Source organism: Bos mutus, chromosome 2 (genome assembly GCF_027580195.1).
Source record: "Bos mutus isolate GX-2022 chromosome 2, NWIPB_WYAK_1.1, whole genome shotgun sequence".
NCBI lineage: Eukaryota > Metazoa > Chordata > Mammalia > Artiodactyla > Bovidae > Bos > Bos mutus.
Window position 1 is genome coordinate 101,923,948 of NC_091618.1, and position 24,194 is coordinate 101,948,141.

The following is a 24,194-nucleotide window of genomic DNA, read 5'->3' on the forward strand; positions in this document are numbered from 1 at the left end:
TCTTTTTCAGACTTTAAAAATCCATCATGCTTTTGTCAGTTGCTGCCTGGTATAAACAAGGTTATTTTTAGTGGTTCCAAAGTGTGGTTTTTTATAATTAATATTAAAATATCTTTAGTTTTACACAGTTTTTTTTTTTCTTATTCTAAAGAATATAACTTATAAATGATGCTCATAGCATTACCCATTGTAGGGTAAAAGGCAATCACTTAGGTCCTTGGCATAATGTCAAAAAGGAATTTTTAGTCAAATGACAAGGAAAAATACATACATATATATATGTATATATGTGCATATGTGTATCTATGAAAGATTGGCTTACATTATAATTAGTAGGGTGATATTTACATATCTATATCAATCTACCAATGTCTGTATATCTAGTTATGTAATGTAAAAGAGTCTTTCCTATTCTAATCTGGTCTCAGCTTGAAATATTACAGAACATAACCATTAGTAATAAATTACAGACACATTTTTGCATCAGTAAAAGTGGACTTCAAGTCTCAATTCCTGAATCCCAAGATCATGTCACTCTAGTTTTATGCTCATAGTTTCCTGAAGTCATGCAACATCTTTGGTGTCTCCCCTCACAGAGAGAATCAGATATGATAAAATACACATATATTTAATCCCATTATCTCTACAACTTTCTATAATTTTTTCTTTGCTTTCTTTTAAATGTTTTTGAGACATTGATTTTGTACTATTATTTTATCCTAATAGATAACAAAAGAGAAATCTACTTACAGCCAATCAACATAACACAAATCGAAAAGATTTTCTCCGAATTGGTGTTAGGAGACACATTCCCAAATCCCACACTTGTTAAACTGCTGAAGGTAAAATAAAGTGCTGTGACGTATTTATCTTTAATGGATGGTCCAGAACTTGAGTCACTGTCATTGTAACGCTTCCCAATTTGTTGTCCTAAGGAATCCAACCAGCCGATTTTGTCAGTCAGGTAGGGCCTTTCTACATTCCCAATGGCATACCAAATGCAAGCCAGCCAGTGAGCAATCAGGGCGAATATGCACATTAAGAGCATTAGAACTGCAGCCCCATATTCTGAGTATCGATCAAGTTTTCGGGCCACTCTCACAAGACGCAGGAGTCGAGCTGTCTTCAAAAGACCAATTAATGTTGTTGTCTGTGGAAATAAATGTGCATGATCAGAAACAGTTGGTAAACAATTCAGTGTGTGTTCCTGTGTAGCAAAGTAAGTAGAAATAGGTTACAAAAATATGGCAGCACTGAAGATAACTGCATATTTGAATTAAACATCAAGGTTAGTTTTTTAATTTTTTTTAACATTTGTTTGGAAAGTACTTTGAAAGTGTATGGTACATTAATTCAGTATCTTGGCATGTAATACTTTTGGAACAGGGACCATGCTTTGTTTTGCACTTTAACCATTTGCCTGGAACATAATTGGTACTCAGTAAATCATTCATTCACTGACAAACAACCCAGTGTGTTACTGGTGGGCCTAGCAAGTGGGATTATAGTGTAGAGCAAATGGACGTGGTCATTTTTATAGTAGAAAAAGATATTTATTTATTAGACAAAGTGTCACTTTTTATAAAGAGAAACAAGGCCCACTGTCTATTGGGGGGAAATAAATATTTTTAAAACAAATAATAAGATCATTTCAGAGAGTGAAAAGTGTGCAATGATAATAAAAACAGAGCGATATGATAGAGGGTATTCAGGAGCTTGGGTTGGGATAAGAACCGTTTTAGAAAGGAAGGCCAAAGAGAATCTTGCTGACAAGCTGACATTAGAGTTTAGACGTGTTTTAATGAGGAGCCAGTCAAGCAGATAACTGGGAAACTTACTGGATGATTGCATGCATGCATTAAGTACTATATTCAGATTCAGTTTTTCCTTTTTAAATGTGTTGAATCGATAAATTGTTTCTTGATATCCCAATGATAGTATGTATTTTGCTTTGGGATGTGATATGTGTAACTAATTGCATGACTATTATTGACCAGGTATCTAAAGATAGGACACTTCTAAATAATAACAGGATATTTAACTGGTTGTTTGGATTTGAAATCTGTAAACAAATTTGGATTTGAAATTTGTAAACAAATTGCAAGTTCATTTGTTAGGTTTCCTAAATAATGTCAACTATAAGTAGTATATAATTCACAGGGTATATAATTATTCCATGTTACATGGTATTTACCAATCAATTATTGAGTTATTTTATGTGTTCATTGTTGGTGTTTATTTCTCAAAGTACATCCATCTTTGTTAAGAACACATATTTTAATTAAAGAAATAGCATGTGGCAGAACTATCACCCTATATCTTCATATTGATTTGGTGAGAAAAGAGCTCTAAATATCAAGAAAATACTTTCATTACCATTCTAAAATCAGGGTTACAATTTTTTTTCCTTATGCCAGAGTGGTCACAAGGGAAGGAAAGATTTCTGTCTCCCCTGAATTCTTTTCAGTTAGTATTCGAATCTTCTAAAAAGGAGTTTGTGTAGTTGTGATGGTCATCTTATTACAATTTGGATTCTGGTCATTGCTCACTTAGGAATGGGAGGAGAGGTGAGTCTTCTCTGTTCCCAAAACTGAGCTATTATTTTTTAGGGTGTAGTAAGGGAAATAGCCATGAAATTAAAAGACGCTTACTCCTTGGAAGGAAAGTTATGACCAACCTAGATAGCATATTCAAAAGCAGAGACATTACTTTGCCAACAAAGGTTTGTCTAGTTAAGGCTATGGTTTTTCCAGTGGTCATGTATGGATGTGAGAGTTGGACTGTGAAGAAGGCTGAGTGCTGAAGAATTGATGCTTTTGAACTGTGGTGTTGGAGAAGACTCTTGAGAGTCCCTTGGACTGCAAGGAGATCCAATCAGTCCATTCTGAAGGAGATCAGCCCTGGGATTTCTTTGGAAGGAACGATGCTAAAGCTGAAACTCCAGTACTTTGGCCACCTCATGCGAAGAGTTGACTCATTGGAAAAGACTCTGATGCTGGGAGGGATTGGGGGCAGGAGGAGAAGGGGACGACAGAGGATGAGATGGCTGGATGGCATCACTGACTTGATGGACATGAGTCTGAGTGAACTCCGGGAGTTGGTGGTGGACAGGGAGGCCTGGCGTGCTGCGATTCATGGGGTCGCAAAGAATCGGACACGCCTGAGTGACTGATCTGATCTGATCTGAAGGGAAACAGTGTTTTTTCATCACAATTTTAAAATTATGTCTCTTCAATGAATGAATGGAGAATAAATTAGTATAAGGTGGGTTCCTGGGAGAAAAGACAACTTGCTACTATTTATATTATCAAAGTTTCAGTGTAGCAGTTATGAGTTAGAACTTCAGAACAAACTTAGGTTTGAAATTCTGCTTCTGTAACAGTGTCATCACAGACAATTTACTTATTTAATCTTTAAGCGTCAATTTCTTCTTTTGTAAATGGGCATAATAATGCCTCCTTCTAGCATTGTAGGTAATATCCAGTACATTGTAACTGTGTTTTTATTTTGATATCTCATTTGCTTTTGTTTCCATCACTAAGCAGTAACTTTATATTGTAAAATGAGTTTTAGAGGTACATATTTCCCAAACTTGTTACTCTGATATCGGGAATTTTGAGTGGAAGCTTTTGAACACTGGTCTTTCAGCTCCCCTGGGAAACTGCAGGGATTTTTAAAAGACAAGACTATCAGCCAGTTGCACTGGCTGCTCAGACTCTTTAACAGAAATCAACCTGTTTCAGTGTAACTCCATTTCTACACTTCAGAGCTTAAGTTTGCACATTTATTTTTCCTCCAGTTTTGATTCCTATTTACTTATGTGGAGAAATCAGAAATATTTGAGGGTTATTGTTCAAAACTGCCCTTTTTTGGGAGCAATTTCTGAAACTCAAGATAAATGAAATATAATGAAATTTGTATAGGTATTTTGTTAATGAAGCGAAAGGCTTCAGAATAAATGAGCTGTTTTAATAACATATTGTGATAAGAAGTACTAGCAACTCTTTTGGCTACAAAGATGGTGGAGCAAAATGATGCTATGAAAAGGAAAGGAATCAAATCTGCTGTATATGCCGCTTCCTTTTTGCCCTCCTCTCAAAAGAAACCTCTGGTGTTTCTTCTACAATTATGTCAAAATGAGGTGAAATCTAGATGACAGTAAGTTTCCTGAGAAGGTAAATAAATAGAATAACACACAAGTGACATATTTTCTGTACCAAAAAAGCTGAAAAAGTAAGGTACATGATAAAGTTCCAAAGGAGCTGGCACAAAGGAACTGCAGAAGGAGAGGAGGACAGAGAGGAAGAGGGAGGGGAAGAGTGAAAGTGTTGGGGGTAGACAGAACCTTCAGGTGCATCTTGAGGATGAGTGAGTACTGACTTCAGCAGTCAAAGCCACTCTCTTTTGATTCTATAACTTGTACCAAGTGACAAATGCCTTTTCTATGGTTATCAAGATGCTGCTAATATGCCTGGGCATTCTTCCTTAGTTACAGCTGTGTACAGCACAGCTTGTAGATGACATTTAGGCTAGCAATAACTCTGTTTTCTTTCTTTAAATATCTCTTTAAAGATTTAAGGTGTTTTGCCCCAGATAATACAATAAAGAGAAGTGACTGCACCACAATCTCAGAAAAAATGGGCCAAAAAAAAAAAAAAAATCAATCTCTTCTTTCTGATTTGTCAGGCTATTAGTTTCCATTGTTTAGTTCAATGAACTATCTTTGTATTATCGGCAAGTCAAAAATGGGACCGACAACTACCTTATAATTGGTAGTTTTTGGCTGATTAGAATATTTTAAGAATGCATAGTTATCTCACAGTATATCTAAGTTCATGTAATACCGAGACACACTATGAAAATCTACCTTAGTGGGTGTTTTTTCAATTTTTGAAAATAGAAATAAAACTATCTTGAAACTAATGACAAGAACTTTTAAAATAGTAGAGGTAAAGAAGTTTCTCTTAGGTGGTATATCTTGAATTTTTCACTGGTTTTAGAAAAATATTCTTTGTTTATTACTTTTGGTAGAGAGTGAAAAGCATATAAAAGTTCACTAGAGGTAAGAGTAATCATTATGATGTAATATAAAGACAGAAAGACAAGAAATAAGATCTAGAAAGAGGTGAACTGTTTTGCAGTAGGTCAAAGCAAGGTCCACTGTTTTCCAGTACTGTCTATTAATATATAACAAAAGAGATATAATAAACTTTAACAAGTCAATTTTCCACCTCAACAGTACCTATGCCAGTTCAGAATTCAACTCCTTTACCCTGATTGAACAACATCTCAAACTATTTTTGTCTGAATACCACAGTAAAGAAAGATGATCTTAAGACTTTCATTTTGCCACAATTTTTAAAAAATGTAAAATGATTCTTCCCCTGGAAATTTAATTTTTCAAATTTCTGAGTAGCTGATGAATATCATCTAATTTCAGTTTTTTAAAAAATGTACCCACATCCATAGTTTATTAAAGCCCCAGATACTTTTTATTTTATTTTATATATATCGAGATAAAAGCTACTTTCCTTATTTAAGTACAACTTTGTTAACTGAATTTTTTTAAATTTTATTTTATTTTTAAACTTTACATAATTGTATTAGTTATATTAAGAATATATACTTTAAACAACTGCAATTTTGTCAATATGTTAGATAACAGGCCCAGACTAAAAAAAAACTATGAGATTTTTTTCTACTAGATATTTTACAGTAGTTCAGGCATTCTCTCTTAATGTAAATAGAATTATTTTTGAAGAAAAACAATGTTATTTTGAAGTTAAAATAGGTGAAGTATTTAACAACTCTCTGCTTATGAATAAGTCTGGCTACAGTTAAACTGAGAAAGCATCATCAATAGGAGGAAATCTCATGTTTGAGCATTTTTCAAAACAATTTTGAAAAATAATTCTCTTTAGTAAGCATTTAAAAAAATCTTACATTTAAAATACTTTATTTCAGGGTTTAATCTCTATAATCCTTGCCTATTGTAAGTAGATAGAGTTATTCTTTTATGAATGAGGAAATGTAAATATGCGATCTTTGGTTCTGGCTGCTGGTTGTTACATGAATGTCACTGAAACTTGCTACTTAATCCATCATTCTGTCCTGTTTATCAAGTGATGTATATTTTTAGTTGCTCAGCTGTGTCCAATTCTTTACAACCCCTGGACTGTAGCCCACCAGGCTCCTTTGTCCATGGGATTCTACAGGCAAGAACACTGGACTGGGTTGCCATTTCCTCCTCCAGGGGATCTTCCTGACCCAGGGACTGAATCTGTGTCTCATGCATTATAGGCAGATCCTTTACCTACATAATCTGGGAAGCATAATATTTGGGTTCAAGTGGGAAAAGGGGGTTCCTGGGTGGCTCAGATGGTAAAGAATCTGCCTGCAATGCAGGAGACCTGTGTACGATACCTGGGTTGGGAAAATCCCCTGAGAAGGAACTGGCAACTCACTCCAGGACTCTTGCCTGTAGAATTCCATGGACAGAGAAGCCTGGTGGGCTACAGTCCATGGGATCCCAAAGAGTTGGACATGACAAAGCGACCAAAACACACAAGGTGGAAAAGGGAACACTTAATGAGTAATAAATTTCATAATTCCACACTCATGTTTTTTTTTTAGATTTCATTTTTATTCCCATTAAGTTCTAGTACTTGCAAACATCATTCAATAAATTGCCCAATAAAACACAATAATACTGAAACTAATTTTTATTTTTTTGTTCAGCTTGAGTCATATTATTTTAATATCTCTAAAACACACTCACTAATACAATCAAAGAGCTGTATTTTGAGTGTGTAAAAAACCATAGCGGTGGGGGGGCACCTAGCTTAGCCTTTCCTTATTTGTACCAAACCTCATAAATTTCTCAACAAATAGGCTTTTAAAAAGAAGATTTTACAATCTCCAATATTTAATATCCTTTACTCTCGAGATACGTTTATTTTTATTTTGTTTTAAAATTAACATTCTATTTTGCTGCATTTTGATCTTACTTTCTCTTTAGTTATAGTAACACAGAAAACTGATCATCAAATGATTCTAAATAGTAGTAGGCAAATGCTGCAGTAAATAAACAATTATGAATAATATGTTATCTTTTTATATTTGGAATTTGGCTTGTTCTGGAAACATTTAACCAAAACTTATTTTGTCTTTAGCAAATTTTAGTCAGTGGATCACATATCCGTAATGGGTAAGTGAAGAACTTAATGCAACATTTACTGATGGAATACTCTTATTATTCCTTAGTTCAAGAATTATTCCATTGTAGATTCTTTGTCTCTTAATTGTCATGCCACAGACTTTTAGAAACATGACCTGTAACCTCAAATACAATTAGTTGAAACTTCTGCTATAATTCCTAAAAACTACCTAATGAGAGACATAGTTACTTTATGTGTAGACACATATAAACATGCAGGGCTGCAAAATGTTCATTGTTATTTCAATTTGAACATGAGTATGTCTAATGTTTTAGAAATTTATTTCAAACAAACTAATGACAACTGCTGTAGAGATCAGCTTCAGAAGGAATACTGACAAAATGATCAAAGTTTCTATAACAGAGGCCTGCTTTGCATTCCCTTGTAACCATTCCACGATTTATCTATCACACTAATGAAGCAAACATATCAATGTGAGCAGAAACTCCTCCTCTCTGCTAAAACTTCCTGTCAAAAGGCCTTGCCTGCATTCAGAATTCATGACAAATAACAGTGAAGTGTGAAAGGTCAATTAATTAATCAAAATACTACTACAAATTTTCAGGGGAGTAAGAGTTTAATGAAGCATGTAACTAAACAGAGGGCTCTAGAGTCTAACTATTAATATCTCTAAAGTAACGTTTAACAAAGAGAAGCAAACTATGGAAACATTTGAAGCAGATAATGAAAAGTTGACTTTTTGGAGACAACCAATAATATTGTTGTTGAAATAACTCCAGAAAATTGAAGAGACAGAGACAGAGTGAAAACAATGCTCAGTTGAGGATGTGACTGGTGATGGAAATAAAGTCCAATGCTATAAAAATAATATTGCATAGAAACATGGAATGTTAGGTCCATGAATCAAGGTAAATTGGAAGTGGTCAAATAGGAGATGACAAGAGTGAACACCGACATTTTAGGAAGCAGTGATCAAAAATGGATTTGAATGGGTGAATTTAATTCAGATGACCATTATATCTACTACTGTGGGAAAGAATCCCTTAGAAGAAATGGAGTAGCCATCACAGTCAACAAAAGAGTCCAGAATGCAGTACCTGGGTGCAATCTCAAAAACGACAGAATGATCTCTGTTCCTTTCCAAGGCAAACCTTTCATATCACAGTAATCCAAGTCTATGCCCCAAGAAGTAATGCTGAAGAAGCTGAAGTTGAATGGTTCTATGAAGACCTACAAGACCTTCTAGAACTAACACCCAAAAAAGATGTCCTTTTCATCACAGAGGACTGGAATGCAAAAGTAGGAAGTCAAGAGATACCTGGAATAGCAGGGAAATTTGGCCTTGGAGTACAAAACAAAGCAGGTCAAAGGCTAACAGAGTTTTATCAAGAGAACATAATGGTCACAGCAAACACCCTCTTCCAACAACACAAGAGAAGACTACATATGGACATCACCAGATGGTCAATACCGAAATCAGATTGATTATATTCTTTGCAGCCAAAAATGGAGATGCTCTATAGAGTCAGCAAAAACAAGAGTGGGAGTTGACTGTGGCTCAGATCATAAACTGCTTATTGCAAAATTCAGACTTAAATTGAAGAAAGTAGGGAAACCACTGGACCATTTGGGTATGACATAAATAAAATCCCTTATGATTATACAGTGGAAGTGACAAATAGATTCAAGGGATTAAATCTAATAGAGTGCCTGAAGAACTATGGGCAGAGGTTTGTGACATTGTACAGGAGGCAGTAATCAAGACCATCCCCTCAAAAAAGAAATGCAAAAAGGCAAAATGGTTGTCTGAGGAGGCCTTACAAACAGCTGAAAAAGAAGAGAAGCTAAAGGCAAAGGAGAAAAGGAAAGATATACTCATCTGAATGCAGAGTTCCAAAGAACAGCAAAGAGAGATAAGAAAACCTTCCTAAGTGATCAATGCAGAGAAACAGAGGGAAACAATAGAATGGGAAAGACTAGAGATCTCTTCAAGAAAATTAGAGATACCAAGGCAACATTTCATGCAAAGATAAGTACAATAAAGGACAGAAACTGTATGGACCTAATAGAAGCAGAAGATATTAAGAAGAGGTGGCAGGAATACACAGAAGAACTGTACAAAAAAGATCTTCATGACCCAGATAACCAGGATGGTGTACTCACTCCTCTAGAGCCAGACATCCTGGAATGTGAAGTCAAGTGGGCCTTAGGAAGCATCACTACGAACAAAGATAGTGGAAGTGATGGAACTTCAGTTGAACTGTTTCAAATCCTAAAAGACGATGCTATGAAAGTGCTGCATTCAATATACCAGCAAATTTGGAAAACTCAGCAGTGGCCACAGGACTGGAAAAGGTCGGTTTTTATCCCAATTCCAAAGAAAGGCAATGCCAAAAAAATGTGGAAACTAACACACAATTGCACTCATCTCACACGGTAGCAAAGTAATTCTCAAAGCTCTCCAAGGAAGGCGTCAACATTACGTGAACTGAGAATGTCCAGATATTCAATCTGGATTTAGAAAAGGCAGAGAACAAGAGATCAAATTGCCAACATCTGTTGGATCAACAAAAATTCAAAAGAGTTCAAGAAAAACATATACTTTGGCTTTATTGACTGTGTGGATCACAATAAACTGAAAAATTCTTCAAGAGATGGGAATACCATACCACCTTACCTGCTACCTGAGAAATCTGTATTCAGGTCAAGAAGGAAGAGTTAGAACTAGGCATGGAACAATGGACTGGTTCCAAATTGGGAAAGGAGTACATCAAGGCTGTATATCGTCACCCTGCTTATTTAACTTATATACAGAGTACATCATGTGAAATGCTGGGCTGGATGAAGCACTAGTTGAAATTAAGATAGCAGGGAGAAATATCAATAACCTCAGATATGCAAATGACACAACCTTTATGGCAGAAAGCAAAGAGAAACTAAAGAGCCTCTTGATGAAAGTGAAGGAGGACAGTGAAAAAGCCAGCTTAAAACTCAACATTCAAAAAACTAAGACCATGCATCTGGTCCCATCACTTCATGGCAAATACATAGAAAGCAATGGAAACAGTGAGAGACTTTATTTTCTTGGGCTCCAACATCACTGCAGATGGTGACTACAGCCATGAAATTAAAAGCCACTTGCTTCTTGGAAGAAAAGCTATGGCCAACCTAGACAGCATATTAAAAATCAGAGACATTACTTCCAACAAAGGTCCATCTAGTCAAAGCGTTGCTTTTTCCAGTTGTCATGTATGGGTGTGAGTTGGACTATAAAGAAAGCTGAGCGCCAAAGAATTGATGCTTTTGAACTGTGGTGTTGGAGAAGACTCTTGAGAGTCCCTTGGACTTCAAGGAGATCCAACCAGTCCATCCTAAAGGAAATCAGTCCTGAATATTCATTGGAAGGACTGATGCTGAAGCTGAAACTCCAATACTTTGGCCACCTGATTTGAAGAACTGACTCATTTGAAAAGACCCTGATGCTGGGAAAGACTGAAGGCAAGAGGAGAAGGGAACAACAGAAGATGAGATGGTTGGATGGCATCACCAACTGGATGGACATGTGTTTGAACAATCTCCAGGAATTGGTGATGGACAGGGAAGCCTGGCATGCTGCAGTCCATGGGGTTGCAAAGAGTCGTACACGACTGTGTGACTGAACTGGACTGAGTAATATTGTTCCTTTGCATCAATGATATTGAGGTAATTTGCTATGGATGGCAGGATGTTTGATAATACAAAAATTAAGAAATAGAGAATCTTTTCCTTGATATCTGGATGGCGTTAGCATTAGGAAGATATTAATGACACTGGCAAACCCCGTTACTGCCACTATTCATTTTCATGACAATAGATCTTGTGTTATTTATATACAACATACATGGCATACAGCACAGCTATATCAGTCAACATTTGTAGTTATCAGTGTTCTTAGGTATATAAATATTAATATATGCAGATAAACTTTTCTATTATCTATATAAATGCATGTATATATGTGTATGCAATATACATACATAGCTATGAAAACCTTTATTAAAATGCAAATTTAAAGAAAACTAACATTATCTTGTTTAATATTTAATTTATTGTTTAATTATGGGCTTCTTCATTATCACTAGGTACAAACATGAATTAGAAGACCACTGCTTCCTGGTAGGAAAGCTATGACAAATCTGGACATGTGTTAAAAAGTAAAGACATTACTTTGCTTACAAAGGTTCATATTGTCAAGGCTATGGTCTTTCTCCTAGTCATGTACGGACATGTGAGAGCTGGACAATACAGAAGGCAGAACACCTAAGACCTGATGCTTTCTAACTGTGGTGCTGGAGAAGACTGTCGAGAGTCCCTTGGAAAGTAAGGAGATTAAACCAATCAATCTTAAAGGAAATCAACCCTGAATACTCTTTGGAAGGACTGTTGCTGAAGCTCCAATAGTTTGGGCACCTGATGCAAACAACTGACTCATTGGAAAAGACACTGATGCTGGGAAAGATTGAAGGCAGAAGGTGAAGATGGGGAAAGAGAATGAGATGGGTGGAAGGCGTCACGGATTCAATGGACATGAACGTGGGCAAACTCTGGGAGATGGAGAGGGACAGAGAAGCCTGGCATGCTGCAGTCCATGGGGTCATGAAGAGTTGGACATGGCCTGGCAACTGAACAACAAGCCTCTGATAACTTCGCTGTATCTTTTTATGCAGACATGCCGGAAGCATTTACATAATCAACTAGGTATTTTGTAATGAACATTTCTTTTGTTTTTCCTTTATATTAAAAATGGGTATTATATATTTAGGAAATTATGTGTGTGTAAGAAGGCTATATTACCTATGACTTTTATTTAACAATAGTAGAAAGGGTCATTAAAATATCTGTTATGTTGGTTCTGATAGGGCTGGGAACCAACACCTTGTACCTCTATGCCTCTAATGGGCTTCCCTTCTAACTAGCCTGACCCTTCTACCCGGAAAACTCCCTCTGGTAATCAAAAACTTCCCCTTCATGCTCACATGTCCTCCTATAATAGTAATATTAAAGCTGCCATCAGATAACACTCTAGGGGTCTTTTCTCACTCTTTCCTATAAACTCAGAAATGGCAACCCACTCCAGTATTCTTGCCTGGGAAATACCATGGACAGAGGAGCTGCGTGGGCTATAGTTCATGGGGTCACAGAGTTACACACAACTTATCGACTAAACAACTACAACAGAAAGCAGGGTTCCCAGTAAATGCTGATAGAATGAATGAATCTACTTGAGAAGGGAGTTGCTGTACCCTCTCCTGGAAATGAAAAAATTAATGAAGTTAATTCTTATTAAAATGTACTTGAAACTGTAATTAGTAAAGCAAAAGCAGATAAAATTGGGTTACTCTTTGTATGGTGGAGGTGGATGGTTCTGAGTCTTATCAGCCTGTCTTGCTGTCAATCCTTGAGGGTCTCTCGGACTCTCAGGCACCTCCATGAATCCTCAGTTTGAAAAACACTGAACTAGATTACCCCTCATCAGAATGACCTCAAGCTCAGTGATTTTAGATCTTGTCATTCAATTTGGGGACCAAAATCCAAAGAAGTTTTTTCCTTCATATGATGAAACTTCCCAATTAACCCATGTGAATGTAAGATCTTTTACTTTGAAAGTATTTCTTTTTCCCTGGTGGCTCAGATGGTAAAGAATCTGCCAATAATGCTGGTGATGTGGGTTTGATCCCTGGGTCAGGAAGGTTGCCTAGAGAAGGGAATGGCAACCCACTCTAGTATTCTTATCTAAGACCCATGGACAGAGGAGCCTGGAGGGCTACAGTCCATGGGATCTCAAAGAGTTGGACATGACTGAACAACAACAACATGATATATTATACCCTTTGGGGAAAATTTCATTCTGAAATATCACTACATCTTGAAAGGCCTGATTATAGTTATAAAATATAGTCTGCATAGAAAGGAATATCTTCATTGTCACTCTTGAGAAATGTATCATGCAGTCCAATCCATCACTGGTCTTGTTATCCTTCATAGTTGATTCTTTATGCTCTTTTCAGACCACCCCTCCCACTTGCTAGTTTTGATGCCCACATACTTCTCCCTACCACATACCCCGAGCTCCTGGGCTTTGCAAGACAATTTGAGTTGCTTGTGTGGGTGTGCAGTTGTGTTGGACTCTTTGCAATCTTATGGACTGCAGCCTGCTGGAAAACTGTCCTCAAAAGATTTCCTTTCTGTCTCCTATTTTTCCAGGAATCCTAACTGCAACTAGCTAATCTAATAACTGCTATACGATAGTAGACACTTGATAAATCTTTGTCGAATAAGTGGATAATTAAGGTATTTATAGATTAATGTGGTAACATTTAAGTTTTAAAAGGAACACTTATTAAAATAACAGGGATTTAATCCAAAGGGATGGGAAGGATAAAAAAGTAATCTTTGGCAAGCGATTACTATGTACCTGGTGCTGATCTAGTCTTTTCACATACACTGCTTTATGTTTAGATATCACAAGAATCTATTTCTCATCATATAACACAAGAGAAATGAAGTCTTAAATGAGGTAAATATCTTGCTTAAATATAGCAAGTAAGTGGCACAGAGGTGAATCAAACTCAGGTCTGTATGACTCCAAAGCCAGAATCCTTGCCATATCACATCACATTTTAAGAGTGAGGAGCAGGTTTGGAGACATGGGGGAACCCAGGAAATAATATCTAACAGAGTAAGAAACTGGCATTGCTTTTCTTGATGCAAACTTCACTTTCTCTCTGATACTATATGAGAAAGGTTATTCAAACACCATTTTTTCCCCCAAGATTATTTCATCCTATACTAACGTGAACCACATAAATTTACTCTTGTTTCAGCTCACTTGAAGTTCTATCTGAAACAGTGATAACCTGAATTACTTATTTTAGGAAATCTTTATTTTCAAGTAATACAGTAACTGAAGCTAAACTGATCATGTTGCAATCTAGAAATTATCCTAGAATAATCAGCATATTCTAATATTCACTTGTTTGCTACTGATGAAATATCATTAGTAAATTAACTTCCCATAAAAATCTTGTTTGTCTATTTATTTGTTACCCATTCTTTCATTTCACTAAGCTGAAATTTATTTACTGTTGGTGTACATATTTTAAAATTTGAAAGAGTGAGATTTTACTCTTTATCAATAGGAACTTATTTGGTGTAATTACATGGACTTACCCATAATAAGAGGTTCATAAAGATAAATATTCATAAAGAAGTATTTTGCTTTCTTGCCCTTTAGTTAAAAACAAAGTTAGGAGTATCTAACATTAAAATTTCAACTAGTTTAACAACAGCTGATTTTGAGTAGTTTGCTGAGTTTTACATATATTATTTCATTAGAGTCTCAAATTAAAAAAAAAACTTAAGAAGGGAAGTAATATTATCATCCTTATAGATGAGGAGAGTCAAGTTTGAGACTTTGTCTAAGTTTTGTAGAATCCAGGAAGAATATATTGTTTAACTAACCTGCTCTTTGAGCATTCTTTGGCATTGCCTTTCTTTGGGATTGGAATGAAAACTGACCTTTTCCAGTCCTGTGGCCACTGCTGAGTTTTCCAAATTTGCTGGCATATTGAGTGCAGCACTTTCACAGCATCATCTTTCAGGATTTGAAAGAGCTCAACTGGAATTCCATCACCTCCACTAGCTTTGTTCGTAGTGACGCTTTCTAAGGCCCACTTGACTTCACATTCCAGGATGTCTGGCTCTAGGTGAATGATCATACCATCATGATTATCTTGGTTGTGAAGATCTTTTTTGTACAGTTCTTCTGTGTATTCCCAAAGAAAGGCAATGCCAAAGAATGCTCAAACTATCGCACACTTGCACTCATCTCACACGCTAGGAAAGAAATGCTCAAAATTCTCCAAGCCAGGCTTCAGCAATACATGAACCGTGAACTTCCAGATGTTCAAGCTGGTTTTAGAAAAGGCAGAGGAACCAGAGATCAAATTGGCAAAATCCGCCGGATCATTGAAAAAGCAAGAGAGTTCCAGAAAAACATCTATTTCTGCTTTATTGACTATGCCAAAGCCTTTGACTGTGTGGATCACAAGAAACTGTGGAAAATTCTGAAAGAGATGGGAATACCAGACCACCTGACCTGCCTCTTGAGAAACCTGTATGCAGGTCAGGAAGCAACAGTTAGAACTGGACATGGAACAACAGACTAGTTCCAAATAGGAAAACGAGTACGTCAAGGCTGTATATTGTCACCCTGCTTATTTAACTTATATGCAGAGTACATCATGAGAAACGCTGGGCTGGAAGAAGCACAAGCTGGAATCAAGATTGCTGGGAGAAATATCAATAACCTCAGATATGCAGATGACACCACCCTTATGGCAGATAGTGAAGAGGAACTCAAAAGCCTCTTGATGAAAGTGAAAGAGGAGAGTGAAAAAGTTGGCTTAAAGCTCAACATTCAGAAAACGAAGATCATGGCATCTGGTCCCATCACTTCATGGCAAATAGATGGGGAAACAGTGGAAACAGTGTCAGACTTTATCTTTTGGGGCTCCAAAATCACTGCAGATGGTGACTGCAGCCATGAAATTAAAAGACGCTTACTCCCTGGAAGAAAAGTTATGACCAACCTAGATAGCATATTGAAAAGCAGAGACATTACTTTGCCAACAAAGGTCCATCTAGTCAAGGCTATGATTTTTCCAGTGGTCATGTATGGATGTGAGAGTTGGACTGTGAAGAAAGCTGAGCACTGAAAAATTGATGTTTTTGAACTGTGGTGTTGGAGAACTCTTGAGAGTCCCTTGGACTGCAAGGAGATCCAACCAGTCCATCCTAAAGGAGATCAGTCCTGGGTGTTCTTTGGAAGGAATGATGCTAAAGCTGAAACTCCAGTACTTTGGCCACCTCATGTGAAGAGTTTACTTATTGGAAAAGACTCTGATGCTGGGAGGGATTGGGGGCAGGAGGAAAAGGGGACGACAGGGATAAGATGGCTGGATGGCATCACTGACTCGATGGACATGAGTTTGAGTGAACTCCGGGAGATGGTGATGGACAGGAAGGCCTTGGAGTGCTGCGATTCATGGGGTTGCAAAGAGTCGGACTCGACTGGGCAACTGAACTGAACTGAACCTGCTCTTTATTCATCCAGTTTGATGGGCATGTTCTGCGGGAGACAATTTACCTCTAAACCTATTGTCCTCCTAGCTAAGGAGGATTCTCTTGCCATCAAGCCCTAATTGGTCAGGAGCAACCATCTACAGAGGGTGTTTGTTTATGATATCCGATCTCCTCTTGGGAAAAAAAAGATAGTGAGGTCCTGATGGACTTGGAACATGCTCAGTTGCTGAGTCATATTTGACTCTTGGTGACCCTTTGAATTGTAACCCACTAAGCTCCTCTGTCCATGGGATTTCAGGAGTCAAACCCTTATCTCCTATGTTTCTGCATTGCAGGCAGATTCTATACCTGCTGAGCAATTGGGAAAACCCTCTTAAGTGGAAAAGGACCCTGAATTTTAGTTTCTTTTGTATCTTTTCTTTTTGGCCATGTTATGCGGTTTGTGGAATCTTAGTTCCCTGACTAAGAATTGGAATATTTCCTCCCATATCAATAAACAAGACTGCCACGGTAATCAGTAGCCGTGAGGCTGCAGCCCATCCCTATGGAAAGCCCTGAGGGACTCAGGATGTGAAACACACAGAATACTGGCCCCAGACAGCTTTGATGAATATGAAAGGAATGATTTCAGTGAGCCCAGACTCTTACATCTTCCCATACATAGAAAAGTGCTAAATTCCTTAACTGAAGCTCCAATACTTTAGCCACTTGATGGGAAGAGCTGACTCATTTGAAAAGACCCTGATCCTGGGAAAGATTGAGGGCAGGAAGAGAAGAAGGCAACAGGACAGGAAAAGGATGCAATGGTTGGATAGTATCATTGACTCAACAGACATGAATTTGTGCAAACTCCAGGAAATAGTGAACAACGAGGAAGCCTGGAGTGCTGCAGTTCATGAGGATGCAAAGAGTAGAACATGACTGAGTGACAACAACAACAAACTCCTTAATTTGGAATATCTAGTTTTCTTTAATTAACAATAATCTTTTGATGTTCAGGCTACCTGCCCTTTCTGTAAAACTATATAACCTGGCTTCTCCACTCACCTCCTCAGAGCAGTTCTCTCAGGGTTACTTGACATGCTGTCTCTTGGGCATGATGTGAAGTCCTAAAAATTCCCACTGCATAAAACATAACTCTCAGCTTCTAGCTTGTGCATGTTTTTTAAGTTGACCATGACCAAGGATTGATCATGGGACCACAGTGGTTAGACATCAGCCTGCAGTGAAAGCATGCAGTCCTAACCACTGGACCACCAGGGCATTCCCAAAACTGAATCTTAAAAATTCCAAACACCAAGCTTATCTTTCTCAATCTAATCCCTTAGTCCTACTTTCACACCTTCTGTAAAACTTTCCATTAGAGAATCCAGGAAATTTATTTACAAAAACTTAGCAACTAAGCACAGTAAAGAATCTGCCTGCAATGTGGGAGACCTGGGTTCGATCCTTGGGTTGGGAAGATCCCCTTGAGAAGGAAATGGCAACCCACTCCAGTATTCTGGCCTGGAGAATTCCATGGATTGTATAGTCCACAGAATCACAAAGAGTCGGACACGACTGAGTGACTTTCACTCACTCACTCAGCAACTAAGCACAGCCCAACACACACAGTGGCAATAAAATAGAGATTTTAGGAGAACATGATTTGTTTTGGTTCAAAGAACCATTTGAGAAGAATCTGATTAAAATTATGGCCTTTCTATCCAGAAAATGCACATCCACTGTCAAATTTCCTTAAAATTTCCAACTTTATAAGATATTGGCGGCACAAAAAGTATTTTCAAACCTAGATATTATTTAAGAGAAAGGGTTTTGGATAAAACATCTCAGAAGATTTCTCTTACACATAACTTGAACATAAAACAAGTCCCTCCTCTCACAAACCACAATTATGAGTTAAGAAAGAAAGATGCATCTTCATCTTAGATAGTTTTATATCTATAAAGTTAATATGTAGAAATTATACATCCTGGGAATATGCCATGGTCTTCCCTGATGGCTCAGATGGTAAAGAGCCTGCCTGCAATTCGGGAGACCTGGGTTCAATTCCTGGGTTGGGGAAATACCCTGAAGGAGGAAATGGCAACCCATTTCAGTATTCTTGCCTGGAGAATCCCCATGGACAGAGTAGTCTGGTGGGCTATAGTCCATGGGGTTTCAAAGAGTTGGACACGAATAAGTGACTAAGCACAATGAAACACTTGTCTCAAAGTTTAATTTGTTTTTTAAAGGATAGTCTTTACTGTTTCTTAGCAAAAATAGGAAAAAATTGCTAATCATTTGCAGTGGCAAACAGGTTTCATTTCATTTTATAGCATTTTCAGTTGAAAATGAATTTTATCTGTGAGATATAGAAATTTGTAAAGCAATAGCTTATTTTGTAGTTAAAATAGCTTCACTTTATATTTTCAACCTTTTAGAAAATAAGATTCTTAAGCAGCTCTTACCTCATCAGAACCCGATCCAAAAATCAGCAAGTCAAAAGGAATTGCTGCAACCATGTCAATCAGGAACCAGCCTTTGAAGTAGTGTATTGCTATTTTGGCTGGATCACTTACCACTTCTTCATTCTGATTTACATATGTTGTTCTGAAGTTGATTAGAATATCTATGATAAACATAATATCCACAATCAAGTCTACCACATTCAAAGGGCTGCAGGAATAGCCACATTCTCGTCTTTTCTGTTCTTCTCTGTCATTGAGGAGAAAGGCTGCAGAATAGGGAGTGAATATAGCAGTGTATATGACCAACAGAAGGATAAGCCAATCCCAGACGGCCTTGAAAGGGCTGTAGTGCAATATTGTAAACTTGTTGATGCGTGGTGTCTGCAGTTTATATTCTGGTAGAACATCTGCTCCTAAAGAGAGAACCTGAATAAAGAAAAGAGAACCATACACTACATAAAAATGTGATTACTTAATCTACAAACCTATAAAAAATAGTAAGCTAATTCAAAATCTTTTAGAAAAAACTCATATAATTATGAAGTATGTACATTTAAAGGAACCCCACAATTTAATATATTTGACCCCAGAAAACTTCATTGGCATTCCTTGATAAATATAATTTTCACTAAAAAAAAATAATGAATATTGTCCCTGAGGTACTAAGAAATGGTTATTAGTTCCTTGGGAAATAAAACACATTGCTATTTTTAGAAAATCATAAAATCAGTTTGATACATGGACATTTCAGTTTTCAAACTTAAGAAAGGATTGACTGCAATGATTAGAAACAACCTATTTGGATCCATGGTCTTATTTAATTTTAATATATTTAATTTGTAATTAAGCCTTGATAAATTAAACCTAATTCATTCAAATCTTCAAATAAAATTTTCTCACCTGCAAATCTTTTTTAATATTAGAAAAAGTGACATGAGATTAAAATAAACAAAATGAGTCTTTTCCCTAAAAGGCTGAAGGAGTATTTTATATTCTGAGACAATTATACTTTCACTTGAACTCCTTCATCACATTTAGGGAGTTGTGTAGAAAGAATTGTGCAAGGAGACATTCAGAATATTGATCTGGAAAGGCTGCAAGATTCTCAGCCACCAAGGCTACTTAAACTCTAAGATTTATTTTATTTAATAAAGCATTGCAAAGACTAAAATCGTTCACCTTTAGAGTCTCAGTTTATATGAAAAAATGAGAGATAAACTTGAATTGTGACTCTACTCAGTAGAAAATTTTCATGTAGATTTTAACTTCATTATAATAATTTCAATTTTAAATCTCATTTTCATATACCATATGAAATTGTCATATACTATACCTTTTTTTCACACATAATGAACCATTTAAAGAATTTGAGAAGTTAAATAACCCCAACTGAGATACAACAAGACTTTTAAATATAACCATAGTTCAGTTAAAATGGACAAAACTGTTTTTAGATTAACAGCTATACTGATTCAATTCGCTTTGGAAAAAATAATAAAGAAATGAGAGCAAAGCCCAGAGTAAATCTGAACTATATGGTGGAAAAGGAATTTTTATTATGACAAATGATAGGAATTAATTATTAGTAGAAAAGAACTCTGAAAAATGTGATTTCACTGTTTATGAAATACTAAATATCTTCAGAAACCAAGATTTTTATCAATATCTATATGTAATTCCCAATATCAAAATAAGAATAATGTTTAGAGAATCTGTCAATTCATAAGTGCAGACAGCTCTATCCTGTTATGCTTTGTATAAAAACCAGTGTTTGATATTTTGGTGTGGAAGGAATGGATCATCTTGTAAGGCATCATTATGTTATGTTCCTTTTTCAAAAACTATGAGCTACTCAGTATTTAGAAAGTAAAATCCAAAACCTTATTTTGACTCTCAAAGTCATCTAAAATATAGACCTGTTCTACCTTCTCAGTTCCTTTTCCCGTTAGATTCCTCTGTGCACTCAGTGTACTCTGGCAAGCCATAACTAAAATTTCTGAGATCTTCCCAACTCCCTGAAGTCACGAATTTCTCTCATTAAAAAAAAAGGTAGATAATCATCCAAAGGGAAAAGAAAGTTATTTTTAAATATATGGATATATCCTGAGCTTGCTTCCTGATTGTTTCATGCTCTTGATACCAATTTTCCACATTGGACAATTTGCATACTTGTTTTAGCAGAAGTGTATGTTAGAGTACATCCAGCATCTTAGAGTTGCCCTTGTGATGTAAAAACTGTGGGTAAAACTCTTTGCATGCCAAGTATGCAAACTTTCATATAACAGTTGGATGACTACTGTGCTAAGAGGGGAGTCTGACAAATTAGGAAGACATTGTTCCTGACATCATAGAATCAATTGTTTATTGGGAGAAATATGAACAAGAAAATGGGAGCTCTACTGAGGTCCACCCAGCTCCTGAGATTGATGGCAGTGCTGATGGGGTGGGGGAGCAGCCTTCATAGAGGAATTTCAGGAAAAGATAGCACTTGAACTGAGCCTTCCAGTAGGAAGTGGTTGGGGATGATGAAGTTGGAATGGGAAGGCACTTACAGGCAGAGGAAACAGAATGAGCAAAGGAAGGGATGCCTAAAATGCTATGTTGTGTGTTCAGGAACTATAAGCTGCCTTATCTTACTGATGGATAAAATGCAAGGGAGTAGTGGTGAAGGCTGGCAGCAGAAGACCTAATGTGACATGATTGGAACCTCAGGCTTTCTTCTTTAAGTTAGGGTTACTCACCTTTGAATAAAACAGACTCCTTTCAAAAGGAAATACTTAATACAGAACTCCAGTGATTATTATATTATTCTTATTTATAATGTTAGGTAAATATGTACAAGGGGCTTCCCTGGTGGCTCAGTGGTAAAGAATCTGCCTGTGATGCAGGAAACTCACAGGAGACATGGGTTCAATTCCTGATCTGGGAAGATACCCTGGAGTAGGAAATGCAACCCACTCCAGTATTCTTGCCTGGGAAACCCCATAGACAGAGGAGTCTGGCGGGCTACAGTCCACGGGGTCATCAAGATTCAGACACGACTGAGCGACTAACACTTTCACTTTTTTTTTTTCACTTTCAAGATGTCTTATATGGATGTTTAGCACTCCCAAGAGAGAAGTAGAACTATCTTGTCCTCTTAAAGTCAAGGACTAGAAGTGGTAGAGCATTACTCCTGTTATATACTACTGGTTAAAGCAATCACAGCCTAGCGTAGATTCTAAAACAGTGGTGAGTTAGGCTTTACCTTTTGATAGGGGAATGGTAGGAGTGTGGAAAGAAGGGATCGACTGGAGCCATCTTGGAGATTAGCTGTCACAGAAACTGTTGACAAGTATTGTTTTTAGATGTGATAATGATATTGTGCTGTTTTAAATAATGGTCTGAAATTTTAGGGATACATAATATATTTGTGGATGAAATACTATATGAGGTGGGTTCCAATAAATCCAGAATGAGGGAAGGGAAAGGTGAATGGAAAAGTCTGGTTATATGCAACGACAATAGATGTATATTGACTTTTATTGAAACTGGGTGAAGGTATATACAATTCTCTCTATTTTTACAATATGCTTAAACTGTTTACAGTAATAATAATAATAATAATGAAAAGAAATACAAAATCTCACTCAGAAAAGGCCAAGATATTGAGGATCAATCAGTTCAGTTGCTCAGTCGTGTCTGACTTTTTGCGACCCCTTGGACTGCAGAATGCCAGGCCTCCCTCTCCATCACCAACTCCTTGAACCTGCTCAAACTCATATTGAGGATGGGCCTACACATATCACAGGGTCTCACTCCTATCAGAATTCAGTTGGTTCCTTGTTAGGCAATTTGGAATTCCTTTTTGTATGTAAACATACAACAGAATGTTTACTTTGTTCTCCATACATCTAATTCATGTTATGTTTATTTCTATTGAGTCCACGGATCCTACACATAATCTCAGTGATGCCCAGCTTGAACTGTTTCTCCTTAAATTTTGTCAAATTGGTGGCTGGGACAAATTATGTTTTAAGAAGATAGTTGGACATGCTAAGTCTGCAGATGCCCATTTCTCTGAGTATACTTAGCTACACTGCCCACCAACTTAGATTAAAATACAGCCACTTTTCAAGACTCACCAGGGTAGGCCTCTTGTTAAAATACTTTATCGGTATTTCGTATTCAAACTTTTTTCTGGATTGATATAAGAAGCATGTTTCTGCATTCTTTCCTCTTAAAACAAAATGAAATGTTTATGTTGTTTAATGTCATTTTTGTAAATCTATGAATTATGTATATTTATAATTCATTTCTAGTAAAAAATTGATCTCTCTTGATATATCAAAAGGTTTCATATCTTTTTATTTTAAAAATGACAATGAGCTATTTCATTACTTATAGTTATTTTTTTTTTTTTATCTTGAGAAAACCTATATGAGTTTAGAATTTCAGTACTATTATTTCAAAGGCTTCCCTGGTGGCTCAACGGTAAAGAATCTACCTGAAAATGCAGGAGATGCAGGTTTCTGGGCTAGGAAGAGCCCCTTGAAAAGGAAATGGCAACCCACTCCAGTGTTCTTGCCTGGAAAATTCCACGGACAGAGGAACCTGACAGGCTACAGTCCATGGGGTTGCAAGAGACGGACAACCCTTAGTGAGCAAACCACCACCATTATTTCTATTTCCCTTTATATTATTTTAATTGCCCTAATGATTTAAAGACATGTATCTTTGATAATGACACCTCATACTTACTTTGGAATTGGATAAATGTGTGAATTGTAAGTTCCCAAGAAAATAAAATTAAATATGACAGTGCCTGGGAGTCATTCTGTTGGAAATAAAATATTAGATAGTATTTAAGATACTATTTAAAAAGTAGTTGTTCTAAAAAAAAGGTAAGTAGGATTCTAAGGGGTCAATGATTGAAGAGAAAATGTCTGCTACATAGTCTATTAGTCTATTACATTTCTTTAAGAGCCAACTTCTCCCACACATTTGAGAAATAGCACATTTTAGAAAAATAAAACATGATTAATTGAACTATTGTAAGGATTTTCTTTTAAGAGAGAAAGCAAAGGAGGGAAGAAACCTCACTGTATAAAAAAGGGGAACTCCATGGTCTCCAAAAAGACACATTTTCTTTCCTCAAACCACCAATTAATTGCACAGTATAATACAGCCTAAAATATGGTTTTCTTTACTAAGTACAGTTTTTCTCTTCACTAGCACGTTACTATTTGTTTAACCTCGAATGGTTAAAGTGTTATATAAAACCAAAATCTTTATAGGAAATAGCACTATTTATTCAATGAAGATCTACTGTGAAACTTTTGTGCAAACACCAGGATTAATAACCACTCTTCCTTTTTGAAAAGTGCAATAGGGAACGATTAAGCCTTCCAAAAGATTACACAGTACTTCTGGCAGCTGTTAAACACCATGCTGAGGTGTTGGT

The 24,194-nt window shown here is 36.6% G+C and overlaps 1 protein-coding gene across 1 annotated transcript in view; it reads right to left on the reverse strand.

The window, feature by feature from the left end:
* KCNH7 (potassium voltage-gated channel subfamily H member 7) overlaps positions 1–24,194 on the reverse strand; it is a 525,244-nt gene that overhangs the window by 58,074 nt on the left and 442,976 nt on the right. The window contains exons 7-8 of the mRNA XM_070380875.1: positions 18,752–19,177; positions 751–1,150 (exon numbers count right to left, since the gene is read on the reverse strand). Of these exons, the coding sequence (XP_070236976.1) occupies positions 751–1,150; positions 18,752–19,177 (826 nt within the window). The remainder of the gene's footprint in view (positions 1–750; positions 1,151–18,751; positions 19,178–24,194) is intronic.